Source organism: Martes martes (genome assembly GCF_963455335.1).
Source record: "Martes martes genome assembly, chromosome: 3".
Taxonomy (NCBI): Eukaryota; Metazoa; Chordata; class Mammalia; order Carnivora; family Mustelidae; genus Martes; species Martes martes.
Window position 1 is genome coordinate 149,557,886 of NC_137890.1, and position 26,585 is coordinate 149,584,470.

General features: G+C 51.3%; 1 protein-coding gene across 2 annotated transcripts; it reads right to left on the bottom strand.

Annotated features, from left to right (window-relative positions):
• Positions 1-823: 823 nt before the first annotated feature.
• ING5 (inhibitor of growth family member 5) lies at positions 824-23,212 on the bottom strand. 2 transcript variants are annotated; one of them, XM_080799550.1, is made up of 8 exons: positions 23,140-23,212; positions 20,828-20,899; positions 18,249-18,415; positions 16,698-16,809; positions 16,440-16,533; positions 6,213-6,348; positions 5,989-6,050; positions 824-4,131 (listed from the first exon to the last, which is right to left on the bottom strand). In XM_080799550.1, exons 1-8 carry the CDS (start codon positions 23,174-23,176, stop codon positions 4,089-4,091), a joined length of 723 nt encoding a protein of 240 aa, XP_080655676.1. In that variant the 5' UTR covers positions 23,177-23,212; the 3' UTR covers positions 824-4,088. The 2 variants fall into 2 exon arrangements, with proteins under 2 accessions (XP_080655676.1, XP_080655677.1); XM_080799551.1 differs by having other exon boundaries at positions 825-4,131; positions 16,440-16,530; positions 23,140-23,211.
• Between the last annotated feature and the right edge of the window lie 3,373 nt (positions 23,213-26,585).

Here is a 26,585-nt window from a genome sequence, read left to right on the forward strand (position 1 = left end):
GGATGACTGTCCTGGCAAGGAAAGGACATTCCAGAGACTTCCAACTGGCTTCCCTATGCTAACAGCCCTTGCTCCACAGGTCAATGTGAATCCATGTGGGATTCTGCCGGTTTACAAGTCTGTTTCAATGGCACATTCCAGCTGTGGGAAGACAAGCACAGAGTCTGTGGACACACTCAGACAAATGTCACCTGTCACCTGATGATGGTAGGCCCTCCTGGATTAGTCAACAAGGGGCATTGTGGACCTCTGGGACTTACTAACCACTCAGAGCCAGTGAAGATTACCACACCCACCCCACTGGTGTTCCCTTTTTCTAGGTAGTCACCCCAACAAATGGCTGCAAGGCCCCTTGGAGTGCCCAGAGGGAATGCGTGCTTGTGGAGGCATTCCAGGCCCTTCCGTCAGAACCTCACCCGACCTCCAGCTAGGACTCTGGGTCTGTGAGTTGGTTTTCATCTGGAAAAAAGATGAGAGGCTGGGCCAGTCTGTTGTGGTGACCAAGCTGGGTTTCAGGACCCTGACCATTAACACTCCTCAAGAAAAAATGTCCTAAGTACTATTTAGTTCCCCAAGGGGTCTTCACACCTGTGCAGATCTGGGAGCGCAGACCTCTGTTCCAGAGAAAGCACTTTATGCCTTTATAAAAGAGCAACTCCAAGTAGTCCACAAGGACATTTCTCGAGGGCTTGGGGACCGGTTCCGGACACGGTGGCAGCCAAGCCGTGACCCTCACAGTTCACCAGAGGGTCCATTTACCATCTCTGGCCATAGCACTGAGGGTTTATCATTTCCTAGAATGACTCCTTCTCAGACCTTTGTTCCAAAAAATACTTCATTTATTAAACAATATATCCATAATCTAGAACATGATCCAAAAATACAGATATACATCTCTACATTATTTAATAAAAAGATTTACAATATTATCTTTCCTTTACAAAGGGAACATAGATAATTCCTTGAAAATAAAATGTAACATTCGTGTTAAAGCTGCATCATCTTTTTGGATGAAATGTGGTAAAAGTGAACACCACAAAATACATTTGTAGAAAGAAAGAAACTTCATAGAACTCTCTTCTGAATGAGAACATTTTTCTTAGACTTTGTTTTAAAACTCCTCTCGGCACAGGGAATGAGGACCAGTCCCGGCTCACTAACAACTAGGGAAAACCTTCCATCTCCAAGGCCCATGACAAGTGTCCGAATTCCAGCTGCAGCCACACAGGGAAGCTGCTCTTGGGACAGTGTTACTGCTCAAAGCCAACCCTACCCTGGGCAGCCAGCTACAAGTCAGGAGTGCCTCATGGCCGCCCGGGACAGGACCATCGTCCCCACACGTCCCAGCAAATCTCCATCATCCCTGCGCAGACCGGAAGCCACCAGGCTCCCGTGGCCGGTCATATCTCACAGCCAGCCACCCAGGGACCCCAGGCACGCAGGCCCAGCTCCGTCTGCAGCCCAGCCGGCAGCTCCATGGGCAAAGGCCGCGGGGGGCTCAGTTTCACACATTATTTTTGGAAGTGCAACATGTGTTCTTCTACAGGAAAACGAGAGACTATTTGTCAACCTACTGACTGCTAACAGAGCACTGAGAGCAAGGGTCATGAGTGTCCTCTGAACAAGGTGCCCCTTCCCTGCAAGGAAGCCCTACAGCCCTTGGCTCAGATGCAGCTGAGACGGGGACCTCTGGGCCCAGCCCAGACCCCCCCTCAACCCAAGGAACAGGGCTCTGCAGCCAGGTCAGGTCCGGTGCCCGGCAGGCACACAGGATCTGGTGGCAATCACCCCACTGTCGGCGGCCAGGCCTCACGGGGCGATCGTCAGGGGCACCAGCCACCCCTGCAGGGCTGGAGCCAGGCCAGGAGGGAGGACCTGGTCTCCTCAGCAAACAGCCATTGCTGGGTGTCACTGCGACTATGGGCAGCACTCACAGTCGGGAAGGGGCAGCGGATCCGTGTTGACACAAACAGCGTTCTGGGGAGGGCTTCTTCCTATTCTGCTCACGTCTTGTCTTCTCCAAAGCTCTACCTATGCGTGTTGTTCCAGGATTATTTACGTAACCGACAGAGGTGAACACAAGAGACAGCGGGCACAGAGACCTACAAAGAGAAGGCCGGCGGCTGGGCTGTAACCCGGCAACACGCAAGACCCCCCAGGGAAGTTGGCCGGCCCTCCTGCACCGTGAGCGAGGCCCTGGACCAGGCACCCTGGCCGGCCACCAAGCCACCCCCTGGGCACCAGTTTCCCGTGATGACGGCGGCTGGGAAGTGTTCTAAGATGCAGTGCAAATAGTAAAGCAGCTTCCACAGGGCCATCACAAACTCATGCGCTCACCTGCCCTCTCCACAGAGACTGGTAAAAGAGTGAAGGAAACAGTTTTCCACAATTTATTCCCCACGATCTTTAAACACCTGTGTTAATAAAAAGCTAAGTGACTAAATACAAACGAGCCTCGTTTTTGGCCACAGCTGAGACTGAGGAGCTCGAGCCGGCCGGTGCTCCTCCTGAGTCCCCCACCCCTCCTTTCTGGGCAGTAGGAAGGCATCGGCTCTGGGATAGCTCATCAGGCCAGCTGCTGACCCCCTACCCTAACCATGCAGCACGGGACGGAAAGGGTGGCGTTCTCCAAACTGACCCCACCTGCAGTGCCCTGGAAGCCCCAAAGGGACGGTGGGACAGCACGTGGGGTGCAGGGTGACTGAGAACCACAGATGCAGGCTCACGGCCCTCTGATGTCAAAGCTAACATTCACCTCTCATTTACCGACTGGAAACGGCCTGGGTGAGGAGTGGCCGTGCAGGACACAGTCCCCCAAGTTTCTCTCCACATCATCTCCTGCCCTTGGTGAAATATTAGAGAAAAAGCGGGAACATATGGTAGACACCGCCACTGCAGGAAGCAAGTGCACCATTCCAGAAGGCCTCCTGATAAAGAAGACAAGATTCTTCGTCAGTTAAGAATTTCACATCTTGACCCCGCCTCCTGGATTTCTTTTCCTGCCTCGAGGACAGAAACAGGTTTCCCTTTCTTCAGGACTCCTCGGACTCCTTTAGACATGTGCCGAGTCCACATGTCTCCGAGTCCACGCATGCTCCCAGAAGTCACACTACGCACCATCACAAATGGATCGCAACACGCCAAGCATATGTAATTTCCCCCAACTATTCCCAAAAACATGGTTCAGGACTGGTTTGGTGAATGCAGATTAAACAGAAGACACACTCTAGTTTGCCAGCTTCATTCCAGGACTGCGTGGCACAAGAAATTCACAAATCGTATCACATGATCGTCATCCCCTTGGACAGGAGCTGCTGACCGACCCATGTGCGACAGAACAGGTTTAAAATCAGGTCTCACTGGACTGGACTCACTTCACAGACACACGGACCCACGATCTCCATGCTGTTATGATAATTTCATCTTCACAGTAAAAACGTCAGGAATTCCCAGAGAAACGGCACACCCGCTGTCTGTCACACGGCTCCCGCGGGCCAGTCACGGGAACGACTGCTGTGTGCTGACGGAGAGCCGTCTACTCCAGAAGATGAAACCCTCACGGAGGGAACGGGGAGCTCAGACGGAAACGGCAGTGCACAGTGAAACAGAGCGCTCCGCCCCCAGGGAGAGCCCACCCTGCCCAGGCAGGGCATGGGCCCCGGCGCAGAGCCCAAACACGGCAGACGACTCCGGCAAGGCCTCGCAGGGGACAGATGCGCTGCCCGACGTGCTGGGGCAGCCCCAGGAAAGCAGGACGGAGCACGCGGGCTTGCGCCTCAGCTGCAGAGGGACGGCAGTGCATGGGCTGGATGGTCCCCACCACGGCGCCCATGGAAGGCTCAGCTCCCCGGCACGGAGCCGGTACCACGTCTCCAGAACAAAGTCACCATGACGAGTCCCCGTAAGACCACTCCTCGTGCAAACAGGGCTCGGGAGGATTCTTGTTTGTTTTAGGAAGTCTCCAGAATTACAACTGGCCACTGAGTTCTTAAATATCATTGGAAACAAGGTAGTTTTAAAATGAAGAGAAAATATTGCAACGTGAAGAAGGAATATATTAACTTGCTCTTCTGGTCCGGGCATCCACCTTACTTCTTCTTCCTCCTTTCCTGAACGCACCGTGGACAGAACCTGAGAAGAAAGACACAGGGATCAACCCTGTGCGTGCCGAGGCCCCAGCCTGCCTCCCCGGGCCACCAGGACAGCGCCAGGGGACAGTGCTCAGAGCACACAGCTGTCGCATCGGGAAACCCCCAGCAAGGGGAACCCCAGTGAGTCACCCTGGCCAGCATGTTCTGGAGTCAACAGATACAAGTCAGTGAGGAAGACTGTTTCTGCCCACGAATGCTCCTCAAAGTCAAGTTAACTGGTCATCCCTGGGCACTCCTGCAGTCGCCACTGATCACACTGGAGGCCACACCCGCAGTCACACTGGGGACCAAGCACAGTGGAGCACGGCGCATGGCACACTCAGCCGTGCGTGCTGACAGGCCCTAGGACCTGCATGACTAGCCAGGGCTCCCTGGTGACCCTGGGCAAGCAGGACACTGCTCTTAGACCAAGGCAGCTGTTAGTGACACCAGGGGAAAGTCCAGCCGCTCCGCACCTCGGCCCTCCTGGCTCCTGACTCAGGAGACGGCTAATGGACCCATCCCAGCCCCTGGCCTGTTTGCAAGGGTCGGGTCCGTGCCTGGGAGTGAGCGCCTAGCACGCCACAGCTACAGCCCCAGAGGAAGCCAAGCCCCCCCACAGCAAACAGGCCTACGTAACACTCGTGCAGCAAGAACGTGTCAGAGCTACAGGCTTACCTAAAAGGGAAGCTGCCTGAACACTGTGTTTCTGGAAAGACCCCAGAGAAACACAGAGTTACACAGCAGTGGCGGGGCCCACCCGGCCTTCCCGGCGCTGCTCGTCCTGCCCTGCTCCTAGCACATGGTGGGGGGAATCCCCATCTGCACAGCCCTCCCAGAAGCAAAATGACTTTTCCATCACCTGCGGACTCTTCCACCCAGGATTTCCACAAACAACTCAAACCAAATCTCCCTGCCTCGTACCCCACCACGAGCCACACCTGCCGCAGGTGGGCCAGCAGCCCCCCACCCCCCACTCAGGTGCTTGCCCGGCGGCAGGGCTCTGTCAGGGGCGAGTCCCATGGCTGCTCAGACTCCCTGAGGTGACCCGGTGCCGGGTCTGCACGCAGCTGCTGTCACACACCGAAACCTGGGATGACACAGTCTGTCCTTTGGGGCTTTCTCCTCTCCTCTGGAGAATAAAATTTCCAGGATTTCATTTTAGGGTATACGTCCCTTCTAAGCACAGATAAATAAAACTCGGGTTTTATTGAAACCTCAGAAATCTCAGAACAACACAAAAGCTGCCACTGCCACTGAACCCAAGGATCAGGAACAGAAAGCGCTCATGCTCTCTGAGCACCTTCCCAATGCAACAGAGGCCTCTCGGCAGGTGCCCAGCCTGTGCCCCAGTTTGCATCCATCTTAATGCTTGTACTCTGCCTTTTCCCAAAACTTCTCCAGGGACAAGAGCTCTCCATTTCACACCTGTATTTCAGAGTATCTCAATAAATAGAGGCAAAACAGGGGCACCTGGGTGGCTCAGTGGGTTAAGCCTCTGCTTTCAGCTCAGGTCATGATCTCAGGGTCCTGGGATCGAGCCCCGCATCGGGCTCTCTGCTCAGCAGGGAGCCTGTTTCCTCCCCTCTCTCTCTGCCTGCCTCTCTGCCTACTTGTGATCTCTCTGTCAAATAAATAAAATCGTAAAAAAAAAAAAAAGAATCAAAACAGCTGTTCTCTCCAAGAATCTCACAAATGTCATTAGAGACCTGCCCCCAGGTGAGGAGGGCAGCAGCTGTCCCCCCAGCAGCTCAGCCCCAGGAACCAGGAGCGCTGCATTGGGGAGCCCGGTTCAGAGGGGAGCAGCGCATAGGATGCCCCACAGACAGGGAAGGACCGAGCAGCGCCCCATACTGACCATTTTCCTTTGGGTTTCGTGGTCAGATCCACGCAGGCGAAGTGAAACCACTCAATAGGACACTGCAAGGTAGAGGGCAGGCCACAGTCAGGACTCCTGCGCTCCATGGGCCGGACACCAGGGTGCACGGCCCAGGCCGCAGCCCGTGCCCAGCGCCCGCACCCCCCACCCCACTACCAGGGATGCCGGCCCCGCCCGCAGCCCATGCCAGCACCCACACTCACGTCTGGGTTGTCGCAGCCTATCATCTCCCCATAGGACACCTGGTGGCACAGGCAGTACGTGGGCTCATTTGGGTCCACAGGCATGTCCAGCACATCGGAGGGGTGCACGGACAGGATGGTGTCGGTGAACTCAGACCTGCAGGGAAACCCCGGCCATGAGCACAGGTGGGCAGGGATGGAGCACGCCCCTGGCACAAGAGGGGCACAAAGGCACCCCAGAGGATGTGAGGGGAGGCACTCACCACCCAGTACTGGGGTTTGGCCGCACTCTGGGGACATGAATCCATCTCTGTCTTGTCCCTCCATCTGGACAGGACCTACTTCCTGGGCTCCCTTACTCCCCCGCCCCAGATCCACCCTCCCCAACCTCTTGGGGATCCTCTCCCTCGGTGGACGCACACACCCCCAACTCACCAGCTGCCAGTTGATGACATTGGAGAACCCTGGACCTCAACCAAGACTGACCCTGCTGCCTTCACCCACACACCCAGGAGCACATCTCCATCCCACACATGCCCACAGCACCTTCACCCCAAAATCCAGAAACCTCCAGATGCCCTCCCCATTCCTGGAGCTGTCAGTCTTGGGAACCCCCTCCAACCCCCAGCTGCCCACCTGCCAGTGGGCCATTTCTGACCACATGGCACTGTCACCCACCCACCCCCGTGAAACAGGCCTATTGCTCCCCACTTCCACTGCCCCTCTAGGTCACTAACCAGTGGCCCAGCCAGAATCCAGCCTGCCCAAGCCTCCCTCCCTGTGCGCTGCCCATAGCCTTGCAGCTGAGCAGTGGGGAGAGCTGGAGGGAGCATTCGCCTGCCAGAGAGCGTGAAGGGCTGGGGTGCTCACTCTTTCCGTGATTTGGCAGCTTCAAAGAAATCCGCCACTACCGGGCAATGGAGACACTCCACTCTGACTGGCAAAAAAAGACCACCCTCCCTCCCCCTCCAGAATCAAGAACACGCAACTGCTGTGGGGACACAGCCAGTTCACACCAGGAGCTTGAGAGGGAGCTGAGAAACTGCAGCAGGTCACACGGAAGCACACCGATGACAAGTCCCAGAAGCTACCGCCACCCTGTTCTCCCAAACTCTCTGTCAGGAAACACTCTGCCTCTACAGTCAGATCCCAGGCTTAGCCCTGTGCCTCCATGCCACACTGCCATCCTCTGTCCCAGCGCCCCCCTACCCCCGGAGACCACCGTCCTCCATCCCAGCGCCACCCCCAAAACCACTGTCCTCCGTCCGAGTGCCCCCAACCCTGAGACCACCGTCCTCCGTCACAGTACCCCTGCCGGAAACCGCCATCCTCCGTCCCAGCGCTCCCCCTGCCCCCGAGACCACCATCCTCTGTCCCAGCAACGCCCCCGAATGCCATCCTCTGTCCCAGCGCCACCCCCCCCCCGACTGCCATCCTCTGTCCCAGCACCTCCCCCCAAGAGCACTGTCCTCTGTCCCAGCAACCCCCTCCCGAGATCACCATCCTCTGTCCCAGCACCCCCCACCAAGACTGCCCTCCTCCTCCCCCGGAGACTGCCATCCTCCACCCCAGCGTCACCCCCAAGACCACCGTCCTCTGTCCTAGTACCCCCCCGAAAGCACCATCGTGTCCCAGGACCACCCCCGAGAGCGCCATCTTCTGTCCCAGTGGCTGTCCCCCACAGAGAGCACCACCCCTTGGGGGGAGCAAGTGATGTCCCTGAAGGCTCCAGAGCCTGTCGCAGCCTCTGTCCTCCACAGCTGAGCTGCTGTCTGTCTCTGGGAACAGACAGGGCTTTCTCTTTTTATCTGAAATCTGGATGCATCACGAAAGGTACCCTGCTCCACATGCGCTCACACACGCTCCACACACGCTCACATGTGCGTACACACTTGCCACACACACGCACACTCTCCACACACACTCCACACACAGGCACACACTCTCCACACATGCTCACACGCTCTCCACATGTGCTCACGCGCTCTCCACAAGCTCACACATGCTTACAAGCTCTCCACACGCCCCAGGCATTCAGCCACCCTCCAGGCAGCGACATGGTCTCCAGTTGTTCTGCCAAGCAGATTTCTCGGCTTGGCCTGACACCCTCACCCGCCGCTGGACGTGTCCCTCCCATCAGTGGGCTTCCGTCCCCGGGCACTCACCTGGATGCTCAGTGCCAACCCGCGTGGGGTCCCCCACAGGCGCACTCAGGGCACGCGCCTTCCATGTGCCGACTGCGCTTCGGCGGCTCTGTGTGCTCTGCTGGCAAAGCCTGACTCAACTACACACGGCAAGCTGACACCAGCCCTGATCCCCCATTCCCCAGGTTCAAGGGCCGCCTCCCTCCAGTCTCAGCTGAGGGGGTTCCGGGGTAGGAGGGTGGAAGGGAATGCCAGGAGGTCCCAGGGAGGCCAAGCCCGCCAGGCAGGCTACAAATCCCATGTCAGCCATGCTGGGCATGAGCGGTGTCCTCTGAGCTCACTTCCCTAGACACGGTGGGCACCCCTCCCTGGGCAGCCCCAGGGACCCCCCTCCAGTGTCTGAGCCTCCGCTGTGCATCCCAATGCACATCGGAGCAAGACTTCGAGCAGGCCCAGAGCTGCTCACACAGCCCTCACACACCTGTCACCCCAGTGAGCCCCTCTGGGCTGTCCCGGCATCCATACAGTAGAACAGGAACAGCACGGCTGCTCTGGGGGGCCGTGGAGAAGGACTTCACGCAGAAGGGCCAAGTCCAGCCCAACCTGCCTGCCAAGGTGCTCTGCACACCTCCCCCCTAAAGTTCCCCTTCTTAGCTGCAGCCAGCCCAGAAGAAAAGCTGGGGCAGCAGCGGCCACGCGGTCCACCTCCTCAGCGCCATCAGACAGTGGTCAGCAATGTGCACACTGTCACAGCTCTGTCCAGGGAGAAGCTGCATGCCCGTTCATCTCAAGTGTATTCACACAGGCAGCGGCAAGACACATGGGTCACCATGAGGTCTGAGCACAGCCAGGTGCACGCCCCGCCAGGGAGACTGGGGCCTTGTTCCCCACAAGAGGACCCCTGGTGAGAAGGAAACCAATGACAGAACCTGCTGTCTCCATAAGAGGTCACTGTGCTTTGGGTTCTGATCATCGAGGAGCAGGAAGCCTCAGAACCCTGCAGCTACAAGTCAAGAAAACAAGCCCAGTAAGCTGCTAAGACCACGTTTTAAAGACACTGGCAAAGCTGTGGAGTGACATGGGCCAGAAGCGCCCGGCCAAGGGAGGGGCGGTGGCCAAGCTGGCAGGCTGCCCCGCTCCTGGGCTCAGCCAAGGGCTGGCTGCGCTCTGGGGGGTGCACCGAGCCAGCATGGCCACAGACACTTGCGACCCTTACACTCAGGGCAGCAGGGACCCCATAGCCTGTTTACTGAACCCGGGGGCCCTGCAGCTGCTGCAGAGTGGCAGGAAGGCTGAGCAAAGATCCGTGTGGAGCTCTCGGGGAAGGGGCCTGCCTCCTCCTGACCTCTGCCAACCACAGCAACACGGCAGGCAGGACACAGGACAGGAAAGCTACGCATTGCCAGAGAGCTGCCCAGCCACACAGGTAGCCTTTCAATAAGGAGAAATAAACCATGGGTTCCCATCAAGAATGGAAGAGGGCCTCCCCTCATGAGGCTTCGACATCAGAGGGGACTAGGCCCAGGCAAAGGGCCCCTAGCCCCCACCCAGCTCAGTTTGCCTGCACCAAAAGCAAAAGAAACTCCTGGGGAGAAATCTCACCCCACATACTCCTCACACACCTGAAGTCAGACAGATACAAAGAACCACAGGATGCAAAAAAGAGCAAGAAAATGTGGCTGCAACCCCAAGAGAGGCTCAGCTAACAGGAGCGGAGGCACTAAAGACCCGAAGTGAAAACCAGCAGACAAGGGCTTGAAGCAGCTACTGCAAAGAAAATGCGAGTAAGAGGAATGCAAATATGGGCACTTTCCAGAAAGAAACTAAAATCCACAAAAAAAGGAATCCAGTGGATGTCGTAGAACAGAAAATGACAATGTATACAACAGCACACTGGCAGTCTCCTCCCTCTGTAACAGACATAGCCAGACTGTGCCCAGAGCAGCCACCACGGCATGGGCCAGTCAACTCCGCTGGACTCACAGAGCGCCAGCTCACGGAACTAGGCGACCCCACTCAAAATTCAAACAAATCCCCCGAGCAAATGAGGAGAAGCATTGTCTTAATGTTTAGTGAAGATATGCTCTTGGGGTTTCATGTCTTGTCAGCAACAGCAAAACCCTGGGAAATGCCAGGAGTCAAACAGTCCAGGTTCTTTGAAAAGAAAATTGTGAAGAAAGAAAGGGAAGGAGACAAACGCCCAAGTGAAAGAGACTTACAGGGCTTAGCGACACAAGAAAAGAACAAAGCTTCCACTTCCGACCAGGACCTAGCAACAGGCACTGAACTTGCATCCTACTGTGAAAAGCTAGAAAACAGGACAGAGCATGTCACACAGCTGTTTCCAGACACTGACAAAAGGCAGCTGAGGACTGCAACCCCAGGCGAAGGTAAACAAACAAGGTGAGCCCTGCTGGCAGCACTTCCCATGCCCAGCCCACCAACAGGAGAACCAAACACAGCACGGTGTGTCAAACGGAAGAAGACTCCAAATTTCCAGGAGGTTAAGGCTGCTGGAATCTGCTGGTGAGGTGCTGTAAAGGACAAGGGTAAAGAGAATGTGCTCCAGAAATCTGCAAAGCAATCCCTTTGAGTTTTTCACAAAAAACTAAGCTGTGCCCAGGGTGAGAATCCATGAGCCCAGGCAGAGAATACGGGCGCGCTGTGAGCTGAACAACAGAGGCTTGGTGGTGCTACAGCTCCAACCAGCCTGCTGGGAGAGGCCACACTACAGTCAACAGGCGTTCAGAAGACAGAAGGGCCACACCTCAGCAGGATGACATCAGCAACCCCAGCAACCAGGCTACCCTCACCTGGAGGTTGGCAAAGTGCAGCCTGCAGCTGGCTCTGTAAATAAGGTCTGATGGAAACACAGCCACACCACCCAGCTACATACTTTTTGTGGATGGTTTTGATATAAAACAGCAGAAGTGAGTGGTCACAACAAAGACAATACACCCTGTGAGCCTAGAATATTTACTATTTGGCCCTTTAAGAAAATAGGGTTTTTTTTTACAAAGGTTAAAAATGAGCCTGCGAGGGCACCTGGGTGGTTCAGTTGGTGAATCATCTGCCTTCAGCTCAGGTTGTGATCCCAGCGTCCCAGGATCAAGCCCCGCTTCAGGCCCCCTGCTCAGCAGGGAGCCTACTTCTCCCTCTCCCTTTGCTCTTCGCCCCTACTTGCGTGCCTGCTCTCTCTCTCTCTCTCAAATAGATAAAGAAATCTTAAAAAAACAAAACAAAAAAACCCCGAGCCATGAAGGATCAAGTTGACCCACAGGTGATTAAACCACTGAACAAAAATTAGAAAATAAAAAAAAAAATTCAATACCCACGACCCAAAGACAACAAAATGCAGACACTCAACAATGTAATATTCACACTAACATCCCATGAAAAATCACTAGACATGTGAAGAAGCAGAAAAATGCTTCAACCACGAGAAAAACCAGTCAATAAACAGACCTGCCGAATTATTCAAATTGTATAAGTTAAATATGTAAAGCTTTCCGTATGTCAATCATACCTTAAAAAACTGGTCTTTAAAAAGACGAAAATATATTTGGAAGTAACAAATAGATTCAGAAAAGATCTTTCAAAAAGCTATTATAAATACTTGTGTTCAAAAACATAAAGAAAAATATAAATGTAATAAGAAAAACAAAGTATGGAATAAAAATAAATAGTACTTCTTTACAAGAGAATCTCTTAAGTGGAAGATTCACTAAAGGAAACTAAGATTAAATTAGACATCAAAGAAGAAAAGACTTGAAGATAAAGTAATAGAAACTATCCAAACAGACACATAGAAAGAAAAACATTGGCCAAAAAAATAAGCAGAGGGGCGCCTGGGTGGCTCCGTGGGTTAAAGCCTCTGCCTTCAGCTCAGGTCATGATCCCAGGGTCCTGGGATCGAGCCCCGCATCGGGCTCTCTGCTCAGCGGGGAGCCTGCTTCCTCCTCTCTCTCTGCCTGCCTCTCTGCCTACATGTGATCTCTGCCTGTCAAATAAATAAATAAAATCTTTAAAAAAAAATTATAAAAAAAAATAAGCAGAGCCTTAGTGAACTGTGAAAAAATATCAAGCTAATGTACATGTGAGTCCAATAAAAAGACAAAAGGAGAGCAGAAAAAACTATTTTAAGAACGAATGTCTGAAAAATTTCCAAATTTGATACAAAACATAAACCAGCAGTTCCAAGAAGCTCAATGAGCTCCAAGCAGAATACACACAAAAAAATCCACGCCAGGGGCGCCTGGGTGGCTCAGTGGGTTAAGCCTCTGCCTCCAGCTCAGGTCATGATCCCAGGGTTCTGGGATCGAGCCCCGCATCGGGCTCTCTGCTTGGCAGGGAGCCTGCTTCCTCCTCTCTCTCTCTCTCTGCCTCTCTGCCTACTTGTGATCTCGCTCTGTCAAATAAATAAATAAAATCTTTAAAAAAAAAAAAAACCCACGCCAGAACAAATCATAATTAAGTTATTAAAAATCAAATTACTGATTGGAAATCTTAGAAGTAGCAAAAATAAATAAAGCCACTTACATATAAAAAAATCAAATATAAAAATTATCACTAATTTCTCATCAGAATCAATTCAAGATGAAAGACAATGGGACATCTTAAGCACTAGAAGAAAAAGGTCAATCTAAAATTCTATATCCATCAATAATATCCTTCAAAAAAGGAGATAAAATAGACACTTTCAGAGAAAAAAATTTGAGGACATTCATCATCACCAACAGCCGTGCACTATAAAACAATGTTAAAGTAAGTTCTTTAGGCAGCAGAGAGATGACACCAGAGGGAAATCTGCATCTACATAACGAAACAAAAGCAGTGGAAATGGTATGTGCGTGGAGTGACAATAAACGTTTGAAAATCTGTTTAATATAATTAATGGTTTAGACCTAAAATAATAACATGTTTTGAGGCTTATATCATGCATAGAAGTAAAACCTTTGACAAAAGCACAAAGGACAGGAGGAAAAAATACTTGGGTTGGACCTTACACTAAACATGAAATAGCATAATATCATTGGAAGTTCACTTAATGAACCGTGTGTACATACTAGAACAGTCCATGGGAAAAAAAAACACTAAAAAATACTTGATTAGGGGCGCCCGGGTGGCTCAGCGGGTTAAAGCCTCTGCCTCTGGCTCGGGTCATGATTCCCGGGTCCTGGGATCGGGCTCTCGGCTCAGCGGGAAGCCTGCTTTGTCCTCTCTCTCTGCCTGCCTCTCAGCCTACTTGTGATCTCTGTCTGTCAAATAAGTAAATAAAATCTTAAAAAAAAACCCTAATTAATCTAAAAGACACTAAAATAAGAAATGGGAGAGACAACTAACAGCAAGAGGGTAAATTTAAATCTAGTCATATCAGGAATTGTGTTAAATCTGAGACTCTAAATATTGCAGTAAAAAAGAGGCAGAGATTCTCAGACTAGATTAAAAAGCAAGACCCAACTTTGCTGACTTCAAGAAACCCACTCTAAATACAAAAACAAAAATATGTTGAAAGTAAAGGGATGCCTGGGTGGCTCAGTCGGTTAAGCTGCTTTCTTCGGCTCATGATCCCAGGGTTCTGGGATCGAGTTCCGCATCGGGCTCCTGGCTCAGCAGGGAGCCTGCTTCTCTCTCTGCCTCTGCCTGCTTGTGCGTGCGCTCGCTCGCTCGCTCTCTCTCTGACAAATAAATAAAATCTTTTTTTAAAAAAAGAAAGAAAAAGGAAAAAGCTCCACCATGCCAAAACTCATCATAAGACAACTGGAGTGATCATCATAATATAAGACCAAGTAGACTTCAAAACAAAGAACAGTATAAGAAATAAAAAAGGGAGGCATTTCGTAACAATGAAGGAGTCAGCTATTTTTAGAAAAACCTAAATGCGAAGGTAACAACAAGTAACATAGCTTTAAAATGTGAAGCAAAACTGACAGACAGAAAGGAGAAACAGACAAGTCCATAGCTAGAGTTGGGAGATTTCAACATTCTTCCCTTAGCAATTTATCAATCGAATAAACAAGTATCAGTAAGGATACAGAAGACCAACAACACTACCAACCAAGCTTTCTGAATGACATCTACTCTCCACCCAAAATAGTAAAACATGACATTCTTTTCTAGGGTATAAGGAAAATACAGGAAGGCAGGATCATAAACCATAACACAACTCTTAATCAATTTCAGATAATTTCTATTTATGATATTCTCTGATCATAGCAGAATTAATTTAAAAAATGAGATCAGAAAGCTACCTGGAAAATCCCAAATTATTGGGAAGCTGAGAACATACTTCTACATAAGTTATGAGTCAAAGAAAAATCACAAAGGAAATTTTAAAATATTTTGAATGGAATAAAAATAAAAATACAGCATATCCAAATTTGTGGGATATGCTAAAATAGTAACTAGAAGAAAATTTATGGCTTTAAATACTTATATCAGAAAACACGGAAAGTACGAAAATCACTGATCTAAGCCACTTCCACCTTAAAAAGCTAGGAAAAAAAAAAGCCAAGTAAATCCAAGTAGTGGGAAGAAAAAATAAAAATATGAGCAGAAATAGGGGCACCTGGGTGGCTCAGTAGGTTAAGCATCTGGCTCTTGATTTGGGCTCAGGTCATGAGCTCAGGGTCATAAGACTGAGCCCTGCATCGGGCTCTGTCCTGGGCATGGAGCCCAAGATTCTCTCTCTCTCCCTCTCCCTCCGCCCCCACCCCCCCAAAAAATATATGAGCAGAAATCAATAAAATAGAAAACAAACAATAAAGAAAACATAAAAACCAATGAAGCCAAAATCTATTCTCTGTGAAGATCAAGACAAAATGAGAGAAGACATAAATTATCAACATCAGGTCTGAGAGAGGAATCACCACTACAGATCCTACAACAGAAAGACAATTGTGTGACATTATTAACAATTTGATGTGAATAAATCTGATGACTCATGAAACAACCAATTCCTTGAAATAGAGAAATTACCAAAACTGACTCAAGAAGAAATAGAAAGGCTCAATAGTTCCATAACTTTAAAGAAACTGAATACAGCACTAAACTGTAAACTTAAAATAAGAACATTTTATTGTATATAAATTATTCCTTAATAAAGTTAACTTAAAGGTTAAAAAAAAAGAGCAAGATTAAACTATAGTGTCCAGGAATGTACATGTTGGGGACAAAACTACAAAGAATGGGCATAAAAATGGCGTAAGTCTGGGTCATGTTCACTTGGGGCAGAGGGAGGTTATGATTTCAACAGGGTACATAAAAGTGCTTCTGGCAGTAGTCAGTGACAGACAAGGATGTGCCTCAGAGGAGTTCATTAAACTACATGTTTGTTCTGCGTCTGTATACTGCAAGATGGTATCTGGAGTTTTTCTTAAAAGTTTAAACACCAGGTTTAAGAACCAAAACTTCTCCCTTTTTTTGGTCAAGAACAGACTCTCTGAGATCCCCCCCCAACTGTGAAAACCAGCTCCACGGAAGTCACCGGACGCTTTACTGTTTTCTCTGTACTCTAAAAATCACTTCTGTGAAGGAACACAGTAGCTTCGGGTTTGGTGGGGAGCAGGTGAGAGAAAGCTTTAAATGAAATATTCTGAAGTTCAAGGTAAATGATACATGTATTTAATAAACGCAGTCATGCAACTTAGTAACAAATATATCCAAAATATATATTTATACATAAAACAATGGACAGCTATATATTTAGCTGCTAAAGCGTGGCTTAGCCTGAACTGTCAATAAATATAGTGTCTCTCAAGAGGCAGGACACACAGTGGCTAAGAGCGTGGGTTGTGGAGTCGGACCGCCCGACGCAAACCCAGCTCCCCCACACAGGAGCTGTGAACCCTAGGGCTGGTCGTGCTCCCTGGGAACCCCGTTGGGCTGCCGAGCACAGCTGGAGCCGGAGCCAGAGCCGGAGCCGGAGCCAGAGCCGGAGCCGGAGCCGGAGCCAGCCCGCGGAAAGCATGCAGAACTACACCCACCGCGGGCATGCAGGAAGCACGTCCTCGCTGTTAGCTGCCATTGGTGTTTCTAGATGCTAAGGAAATACTAATGCTAAGTAATCTTTGGAGAGAAAGAGACAAGGAAAAGAGCCTCTCACCCTCCTTTATGCTTCTTTTTCTTTGGAGTATCTTCCTCTGAGGTCCTCCTGCCACGACCCCGGGAGCCTCTTTTTTCTTTCTGACCCCGACCTTCTGAAAGACAATAAAACCCCAATTACCCTCAAGAAATTCACAAAAGCAGGACACAGGAGTTATTCAAATATATTTCCCATAATGTTCCTGACATATTTATCACCAAAACTCTTCAAAACTCCATAGATAACAGTAACAAAATAAAAAAAACTTAACAGACTTGCTTTTTAACCCTCGTCCTCCGGAGCCTTCAAAGTCACTGCCCTCCATCTTGTCCTTCAGATCTGCTTCGAAGCGTGCCAGGTCTGCATCGAGCCTTCGGATGTGTTTATCCACCTACCAAGAAGAATGCTCACAAGTCTTACTTAAAAATGAAAGCAGAACACCTCAGGAATCCCAAATACACTGGAAACCAACCAGGAAGTACTTTCTTGCCCTTTACTTGGGTTTTCAATGAAGAAAGCTCCTAAAACAAGGTCCACTATCTCAGTTTATGAGGGGTCTTTGTCCCCACGTTTTGACAGCTCCACAGAAGAAATCCTACCCAGGAAAACCATGAAGGGAGGCAATAATGAGAAAAGGAGCTGGGAAATGCAATGGAATGGGGATGAGGACATATAATACTGAACCCTAACTTAACCCAAGTTCAAAAATCTGAAGAATATACAGGTTCTCACAGAAAAGGCCTCTAACACTGTATTTAGGACAAGACAGAAGAAAGAAGAAAGAGAAGGCAATGGTCAAAGCATGGGAATAGGACAGTTACCACACCGCCCAACAAAGGCGGCCTCCAGGGAGACTGCAGGACTTCACGAGGATGCAACACAAGGCGTCCCTTCACTCAGTGGGCTCACAGCAATGAACCCATTAAGCCACACCAAGCGTCACTGTCTCTACCCATCCTTGTCGGGAAACAAGCTCCAATCTCAAACCCTATTATGACTCAGAGAAAAACTGAATGTGTCTGACAACTGCTGAAAACTAACTCTTAAAAAGCAGGCTGCTTACTGAAGAGATCCAGCGCTTGGCAGGGGTGCCTGGGGGCTCAGTTGGTTAAGCATCCGATCCTTGATTTCGCCTCAGGTCATGATCTCAGGGTCTTAGGTTTAAGCCCCGTGCTGTCAGGCTCAGGAAGGAGTCTGCTGTCCTCCCTCTGCCTCTCCCCACCACCCTCATCCCCTCATCCATGCACGTGTGCTCTCTCTCAAATAAATAAATTAATCTTAAAAAAAAAAAAAAAGATTCAGCGCTTTGGGGCATCAAAACCCCAAATATAAGCATTACGTTCTCCTTTTTGAGTATTCTTTCTCAGCTATAACTTAACTCAGGTTTTTAAAAAAATTCCCGTTTTTTCTCAGGGGACAGGGAATGGAGTCAGGGGATAGCATGCAGGCCTTCCTTCACTACACAACCTAATGTGCATCACAGGACAACGGCTTGTGCCCCACGGGAGCCCCACACAAAGCGACTTGAGAGAAAACTGGACACGACAAATTCTAGTACTTGACCTAGAACTGACAAAAAGAAGCATTAAAAACACACAAAAACTTAAGAGTCACTAAAGCGTCCAAACGCACAACCACTGAGGGCACGGAAACCAAACTGCAGGACGACAGTCCCTGCAGAAGGACACCCCAGTACTTGCTTCCTCAAGAAGCATCTCCCCGTCAAAGCCTGAGCCCACCTGGCACACACGGCCTCTGAGCCCCAGGCCCCTTCCTGTGTGACAGGGCGGAGCCCGAGCCCCCCACCCCACCCCTGCCCTGCCTCCTCACCATCTCATAGGTCTGCATGGCCAGCTGCACCTTATCGTCACTGTACTCCTTGCACTTGCTGTAGGCGCTCTGGATCTTCTGCAGGTGCTCCACACGCTGGTCCGGAGAAAGGGTCTTCACCGTGGATATGTACTCTGCAGCCAGGATGTCAATCTCGGCTTTCTTATCTGACACAGAAATGGGGGAAAAGCTAGTCCCTACAAGAGATTCTACACTAGCAAGTAAAGCTGAACAAGGCCGAGCTGCAGGGTGCCCGGTGGATCAGTGGGTAGAGTGTCTGCCTTCAGCTCAGATCACGATCTGAGTCCTGGGATCGAGTCCCGCATCGGGAAGCCTGTTCTCCCTCTCCCTCTGCCGCTCCCCCTACTTGTGTGCACTCTCTCTCAATCCCTCTTTGTCAAATAATAAAATCTTAAAAAAAAAAAAAAAAGCCAAGTTGCAGCAAAGCAGTGGCTGGCTGAATGCTGGTGGGAGCATGGCAGGCACAGCCTTTAGCAGACAGCCTAACACTAGGGGCCATGTGGACACCACAGCCCAGGCAGCACACCCAGGACGGTACGGTGTGCAACCGCCCTCCCAGAAAAGACGCATTCTGACCTCTCGGACTCCCAACAGCCCCTGTTGGAATAGCAAATCATGTGCTCACCTTGGCTACAACCCGGTGCTCTACTCTTCAATACACACCCCCCAAATTTAAGACACATACAGGAAAACATTCATCAGTGCGGACAACAGGAAACAAGTTCAATGTGCAATCCACAGTAAAACAGACCGAGATGCTGTGGTCTGTTCACACAGCAAGCCAACGGCACACAGCCACGGGGATTCTTCCCACAGAAGGCAGCAGTGAGCCACAAAAGCAAGACATGAAGGACGGCACACAGGGAGACACTATCCATATTAAGGACGGACACATACAACCGTGAACTCTTTGGTTTAAGAAGGTAAGAAAACATGCTGCAGAGGAAACTGAGGGTGGGAGCCCCTTGGGGGAGGGATGGCATACTCGGGTTACACAGGGCCCAGGTACCAGAGGCCCCATTGCTCCATCCCGGGAGAGGTCTGCAAGGTGCTGCTTGTTAAGCAATGGACAAACACTTATGCTTATTCCTGAACGTAAATGCTGTATTTCACAATAACAGAATTCTCTGTATCTACTGGTCAGGTGATTGTAGCTCAGCGGAAAACCACAGCTATTCTGATCTTACAAAACATGTGGCAGGCACAATGAATGAAAAATCACCCATGCCCAAGCAATGGCCACAAAACATGAAACCTCAGGTTCAAAGACAGCAGCCCAAGAGCTGCTAAACAGGAAAGGAAAGAAGAGCACATGCATCAAGGGTGAGGAATGCGAACAGCAGCAGATCTCTCTAGGGCAACAGGGAAGCTGGGAGACAACGCAACAGCACCTTCCACATGCTGAGGGAAAATGATTTTCAAGCTCGAATTCTATACCCAGCCAAAGTGTTCATCAACCGTGATGCAAGCATGTTTTCAGACATAGAGCATTCTAAGAAATTTACTTTCCCATGTACCGTGTTTCAGGGAGCTACTGCAGGAAAGACTCCAGTAATGCAAGTTGTCAAGAAAGGATGTTTACAACACAGGAATCAGGGTCCTGCCCCGAAGATGAGCAGAGACAGTGCCCCAGCCACTGGCCCAGACAAAAGCCACAGGATGGGACGCTCCAGCAGAAAGGTCTGGTGAGGAGGGCGAACTCGGGACGGGCAGAGCACCTCGTGTGGCAGACACAGTGAACACGGGGAATGCATACAGAACATGCAAAACAAAGCAATTCTGAGCGCTAAGAAAAACAGTTATTCAGAAAAAGGTCACATAAGCAGAGCACGCGATGTGGCCCAGGTGCAAGCCATCCCTGGTCTACAGTAGACTCAGAGTCTACATCACGGCGCAAGGAAATGGTGAGGGTGGGAGGATCTAACCTTCATATTCCACAGTAACTATTCAGAATAAAAACCAAAGCAAAAGGGAAATAAAGTAAGAAATAGCAGCAAAACCAGGATGTTTAGAAACAGGGAGCTAAATACCAGAAGATTGCAAAGTGCTATCTGTTTAAACTATGTGTACACAGTTTGAGGGGCTCCTAGGTGGCTCAGCTGGTTAAGCAACTGCCTTCAGCTGAAGTCGTGATCCCAGAGTCTTGGGATCGAGTCCTACATTGTGCTCCTGGCCCCACAGGGAGTCTGCTTCTCCCTCTGACCTTCTCCCCTCTCTTGCTCTCTCTCTCTCTCAAATAAATAAAATCTAAAAAAAAAAAAAAAAAAAATCACAATTTTAAACTACGTGTACACAGTTTGAAACCAGAAAAACCTTTAAAAAAAAAGGAAAGGTAATGAGGAATCCACGACAGCTGTGAAGATGCCGCAGGAAGATGTGTCAGAACCCAAAACACTAAGTCGAATTTTAAAGCGTCAACACCATCCATAAGACATCAGCCAAGGCCCAAAGCTGAAAGCTGGGCTGCAGCCCCATTGTCCTGGGGCCCTGGGGGAGCAGGGTCACCTCTCCCAGCTGCCAGGGCCCACCACAGGCTGGACTAAAGAGCCTGGACCTACCTTCTGTCCGCTGGTCCAGCTCTCGCATGAGCTGGAAGTTCCTCTGAAGCTCACATGGAAGGTTCTCAATGCCTGAAACACAGAGACGTGTACTTCTCAGCAGCAGGACAAAACCTGCCTTCCAGACTTTATACCTAAAGTCCACAAATAAGCAGCTCACTTCATTTTCTGTTTCTGTGAGGATTTGGGGAACAGAAGGGTTAAAGTATCTTTTGGGGGGGATGGGTATGAAACTCTGATAAGACTAACAGTCTACAGAGGGTGTAGGAAGCTGGAAAAGTTAGAAGAGGACTTACCCTTGACCTGCAAGCAGAGGCTAGGAAGATGGCCCATGTGACCCTTCCACCCTACATCCCCAGTGAGTCCTCCCCTCTCAGTACTCCCTCACAGTAGGTAAGACCAAAGCCCTGGGGTCTGTTTGATCTCCCCCACCCCAGCCTTACTCAAACACCCAGTGCACAGGGTGGAGCAGGCCAGTGCTGTGTAGTGTATTTCATGCAAGGAGACAGGACATTTGAGCTACACAACACAGCAGGCATTGGCCATGGGGCTGCTGGGCACCTGAAATGGGGCTACTATGACTGAGGGACTGAACTTTGCATTTGCTCAAGTTTCATTAATTTCAAGTTAAACAGACCACACTGGCCAGCACAGGTAGAGGACCCCAGGCCACACTGCCTTCCACACTGCACTGCCATCCTCCTGCTCCAGGCCAGCCTTCCAGCCTGTCTGTACAGCTGACAGCTGCCCAGCTCACCCAGAGAATGGCACACAGGCCCTCCCCAGCCTCAAGGCTCACCACAGCCTCCCCAAGAACCTCCCTGTTTCGTTCTATCCTGGGCTCTGCAGGACAGTGCCACCCCAGGTCTCTCACAACCTGCTGGGCTCCTTCATGCCCCTTAATCTGCTGTGAACTTTTAAAAATCCATTTGCCCCATTTGAAAATAAGTTCCAGGAAAATGAGGACCGAGGCTTAGCACACAAGTGCTCAAAAATCAAGCAGTCACCTCCATCCTGAGCCTTCACACAGGTGCCCCATGCATGATGGAATCCACAAACCTCAAAGTGTCCTCATAGGGCTCACTGGGTAGGTACTGGGACAGAGAAGGGAAGCCACAGAGCTCCCCAACAGACATGACAGCACAGTAGTGACAATGGCAGGGAAAGGCCTCCCCTTTTTAGTGCTCTCCCACCGGGACTCCCCCATGGCTCAGGCTTGGACTAGCAACCACCCTGGGGAGAGCTGAACCCCACCGTGTCCCCCAGGGCAGTGGCTCACTCCCAACCTGCAGTAGAGGCAGGTACCAATAACTGTGCATACTCCTACTGCAACACAGAGCTCCAGAGCGCCCAGCCCAGCCCCTCCCGCCCGCTACCCCCCCCCCGCCCCGCCAAGGCCGACCGCAGCCAGAGCCAGATCCAGATCAGCAGCGTTCAAACGTGGGCTTTCCGCTGTCGAATGCATGACCTTGACAAGCTACTTGGCCTTTGCGGCCTGCATTTCCCCATCTGCTCAGGAGTTCTCAGGAGGCCCCAAGCTGAGCTGCATGTAGACACAAGGACGCCTGCAGGAAGCACCTCCCAGATGGCTTTCCGTGGTGACCATTCCTGGGCTCAACACCTGAACCAGCCCCGCCAGTCCCCGCCCACCAAGGCCACGCGGAAGGACGGGCAACCGAGGGGACTGCCCATGCCAATTATCTTCTCCAACTCCCAGGTCACCGCACGAGCCGGCACAGAACCCAGGCCGGAGACCTCCCCCCACATCCCAGACCCGGAGCACTGCCCAGCGTCCGAGGCGGCTGAGGTCCACGACCCGCGCCCGACCACCCGCGCCCAGAGGGCGGTTGGGGCGGGGCAGAGGCGGGGCCTAGGGTGGGGGTGGGGCCAGGCGAGCGGAGGGGGCTGGGAAGGGCGGAGCGGGGCCGTGAGCCGGGACTTGTCCGGGAGGGGCCGACTGCAGGGAGGGCGGAGCGGCCGCTGAGGCTAGGGCCGAAGGCGGGGCCTAGCCGGGGAGGGCGTGGCCGTGGAACGCAAGCTCCGCCCTGTGCGGCCGGCCCCCGCCTCCCCGTGACGCACCTGGAATTGGCGCGGCCGTGACGGTAGGACCCCGCGCCGCGCCCCTCGCGCGCACCTCCCTGCGGCCCCGCCCCGCCCGGCGCGCGCCCCCGCCGCCCCCGCCGCTGCCGGACCGGCCCTGCCGCCCCAACAAGCCCTCGGGGTCCGCGCGCGGCACCTGGTGCCCGCGGGGTGGGCCCGCGTGGGGAGGCCCTGCGCGGGTGCCGGGCCCGAGGGCCGCGAGGGGCGCTTACTGTCCAGGTAGTGCTCCAAGTACATGGCGGTCGCCATCTTCGTCCGCGGCCGCGCTCTGGGTCTGCGCGGGCGGGCGGTGCCGCGAGGGGCGGAGGCGGGGCCGGCACCCTTCAGTATTCATGAACCTCGGGCGCTGATTGGCCCGTCATGCGGGGCGGGGCGCCGTCTGGGTCCGCCCCCCAGCTTCCGGCCGGCGGGCTGCGCGCGGCGTCGCGCGGGAGTGGGTCGGGGGCCTGGGTCAGGCGCCCGGGGGACCGCCTGTCCTGGGAGCACGTCCCTGCCCGCGTGGCCGCTGCCCCAGGCTCCCGCCCCCTCCCCGGGAGGACGGGCGGGGTGTGCGGCGCGGGGCCCGCGGCGGCCCGGCGGCGCACGTGCAGGTGGAGCGCGGGTGCGGGGAGGGGCCGGGCCTCGGAGGCTCAGGGCACGGCTCGCCCGGGCCGTTGCGGTAGCGGCTTCGGCGCTAGAGATGCGTACTTCAACGGAGCGTGCCCTCGTGAGCTCCCCCGAAACCTGCCCGATACTAGCCAACAAAACACAGTCCTTCCAGTTTCATGTTCGCGTGAATAGTTGACAGGTTCCCCCACGTCCTCGGGCTGTAGACCTGCCTCCGGTTCAGCTTTGAGTCCGAGTGTTCGCGACGCGCGCACGTCCCTTCGCGCACCGCCGACCTCGGTGCCTGCGTTGTTGTTTCTAACTAAATAAACTACATTTTTTGGAGTAATTTTAAGCTTACGGGAAAATCGAGAAGAAAAGAGAGTTCCTATAGACCCCTAAACACGTGCGCACGCGCACACACAGCCCCACTACAAGCACTTGGCACTAGTGTGCTACATTTATTATAACTGATGAAATAATATGGACACAGTATTTTTTTTTTTAAGATTTTATTTGTCAGAGAGAGCAGGAGAGGGAGGAGCAGGCTCCCCGCTGAGCAAGGAGCCCGATGGGGACCTGGATCCCAAAATCCTGAGTGGGTCCCTCAGCTGAAGGCAGACGCTTAACTGCCTGAGCCACCCAGGCGGCCCTTGATACATTATTAAAGTCTGTAGTTTAGGGTTCACTCTGTGTTGTATATTCTGTAGGTTTTTAACAAATGTGTAATGACATGTATTACATTACATTACAATATACAGAATCCTTTCTCTGCCTCCAAAATGCTGTGTTCTACCTTGTCAGCCCTTTCCCCACTCCCCCGCACCCTTGGCAAACACTGATTTTTTGGGGCGCCTGGGTGGCTCAGTGGGTTAAGCCTGCCTTCAGCTCAGGTCATGATCTCAGAGTGCTGGGATCGAGTCCCGCATGGGGCTCTCTGCTCAGCAGGGAGCCTGCTTCCCCCTTCTCTCTGCCTGCTTCTCTGCCTACTTGTGATCTCTCTCTCTGTCAAATAAAATAAATAAAATCTTTAAAAAAAAAAAAACACTGATTTTTTTACTGCAGTTTTCCCTTTTCCAGAATGTTGTAGAGTTGGGATCACACATTTCGCAGACTTTTCAGATTGTCTTCTTTGACTTAGTAATATGCATTTACATTTCCTCCGTGCTTTTCTGTGGTTTGGTAGCTCATTTCTTCTTAATGCTGAGTAACATTTCATGGTCTGGATGTACCAGTACCCGTTCACCTATTGAAAGACATCTTGGTTGTTTCCAAGTTTTGCCAATTATGAATAAAGCTACTATAATCATTAATGTACAGGTTTTTGTGTGGACATGTTTTTAATTCCTTTGGTTAAATACAAAGAAGAGTAAGATTGCCTAGGTTTGTAGGAGACCACCAAACTGGCTTCCAAAGTGGCTGTATCACTTTGCATTTCCACCAGCAAAGAACGAGAGTTCCTGTTGCTCCACATCCTCACTACCACTTGGTGTTGTCGGTGTTCTGGATTTTGACCATTCTGATGGGTGGATAAAGATATTTCATTGTTCTGTTTGCAATTCCCTAATGACATAATTCCCTAATGAATTCTTCTTACATGTGTATTTGCTATCTGTACATCTCTTTGGGTGAGGTGTCTGTTCATAACTTTTGCCTATTTCTTCTTTTTTAACTTTTTAAAAAAGATTTTATTTAGAGGGGCGCCTGGGTGGCTCGGTCATTAGGCATCTGCCTTCGGCTCAGGTTGTGATCCCAGGGTCCTGGGACTGAGCCCCGCATCAGGCTCTCTGCTTGGCGGGAAACCTGCTTTTCCTCTTCCACCTCCCCTGCTTGTGTTCCTGCTTTCGCTGTCTCTCTGTCAAATAAATGAACAAAATCTTTGAGAAAAAAAAAATTTTATGGGATGCCTGGGTGGCTCGGTTGAGCATCTGCCTTCAGCTGGGGCCATGATCGCCAGGGTCCTGGGATCGAGTCCCACATCGGGCTCCTCTCTCTGCCTGCCACTCCCCTGCTTGTGCTCTCTCTCACTCTTTCTGACAAATAAATTAATAAAATCTTAAAAAGAAAACTTAAAAAAATTTTATTTAGAAAGTGGTGGGGGGTGGGCAGAGGGGGAGCAGACTTCCCACTGAAGGGCCAGATCCTGAGATCACAACCCAAAGTGAAACGCAGAGTCAGATGCTGAATCAGCTGAGCCACCCAGGCACTTCCTAACTTTTGTCCACTTTTTAACTTGGGCTGTTGGTTTTCTTACTGGTGAATCATACTATCCACTTTTCTACTATTTACATTTTTAACTTCATACTCTTTGCAAACACCTGGCCATGTTTTACTCATTCTACTTCATTTTGTTTACTAGATTATTTCATTGCATTGGTGTGCCATACTTTTAACAATAGATGTACAATGTTTTGGTTGTACCCAGTTTTCATTAACATCAGTAATGCCCTGATGAACGTGTTCATATGGCTGTACATATCTGTGTGCTTCAGTTATTGCTGCATAATAAGCTATCTGAAAACAATTGCTTAAAAGAACCATTTTAGGAGCACTTGGGTGGTTCAGTCCTTAAGCGTCTGCCTTTGGCTCAGGTTATGATCCCAGGGTCATGGGATCCAGCCTCATGTCGGGCTCCCTGCTTGGTGGGAGCTTCTGCCTCTCCCACTCCCCCTGCTTGTGTTCCCTCTCTGTCTCTCACTCTGTGTCAAATAAATAAATAAGATCTTTTTGTAAAAATCCATTTTATTACCACTCAGGATTTTTTTTTAATAGACTTTTATTTGACAGAGATCACAAGTAGGCAGAGAGGCAGGCAGGGAGAGGAAGGGAAGCAGGCTCCCTGCTGAGCAGAGAGCCCAACACGCCCCGATCCCAGGACCCCGGGATCACAACCCGAGCCAAAGGCAGAGGCTTTAACCCACTGAGCCACCCAGGCACCCCAACACTCAGAATTTTTGAGTCATGCATTTCAGCCGGGCTCAGCCAAGTGATTCTTTCATTCTGTGTAATACTTTAGAGGTCACTGGGGTAGCTGGAAGGTAGCATATGATTGGCGTCATGGACCAGCATGCCT

What these genes read in the sequence shown, in the direction of transcription:
- ING5 (XM_080799550.1), bottom strand. Translation starts at nt 23,176, where the DNA reads ATGGCGACCGCCATGTACTTGGAGCACTACCTGGACA. An exon ending in CTTGGAGCACTACCTGGACA is followed by an intron (nt 20,900 to 23,139) that starts GTAAGCGCCCCT and finishes TCTGTGTTTCAG; the next exon opens with GCATTGAGAACCTTCCATGT. An exon ending in TAGGCTGCGACAACCCAGAC is followed by an intron (nt 6,051 to 6,212) that starts GTGAGTGTGGGT and finishes TCTACCTTGCAG; the next exon opens with TGTCCTATTGAGTGGTTTCA.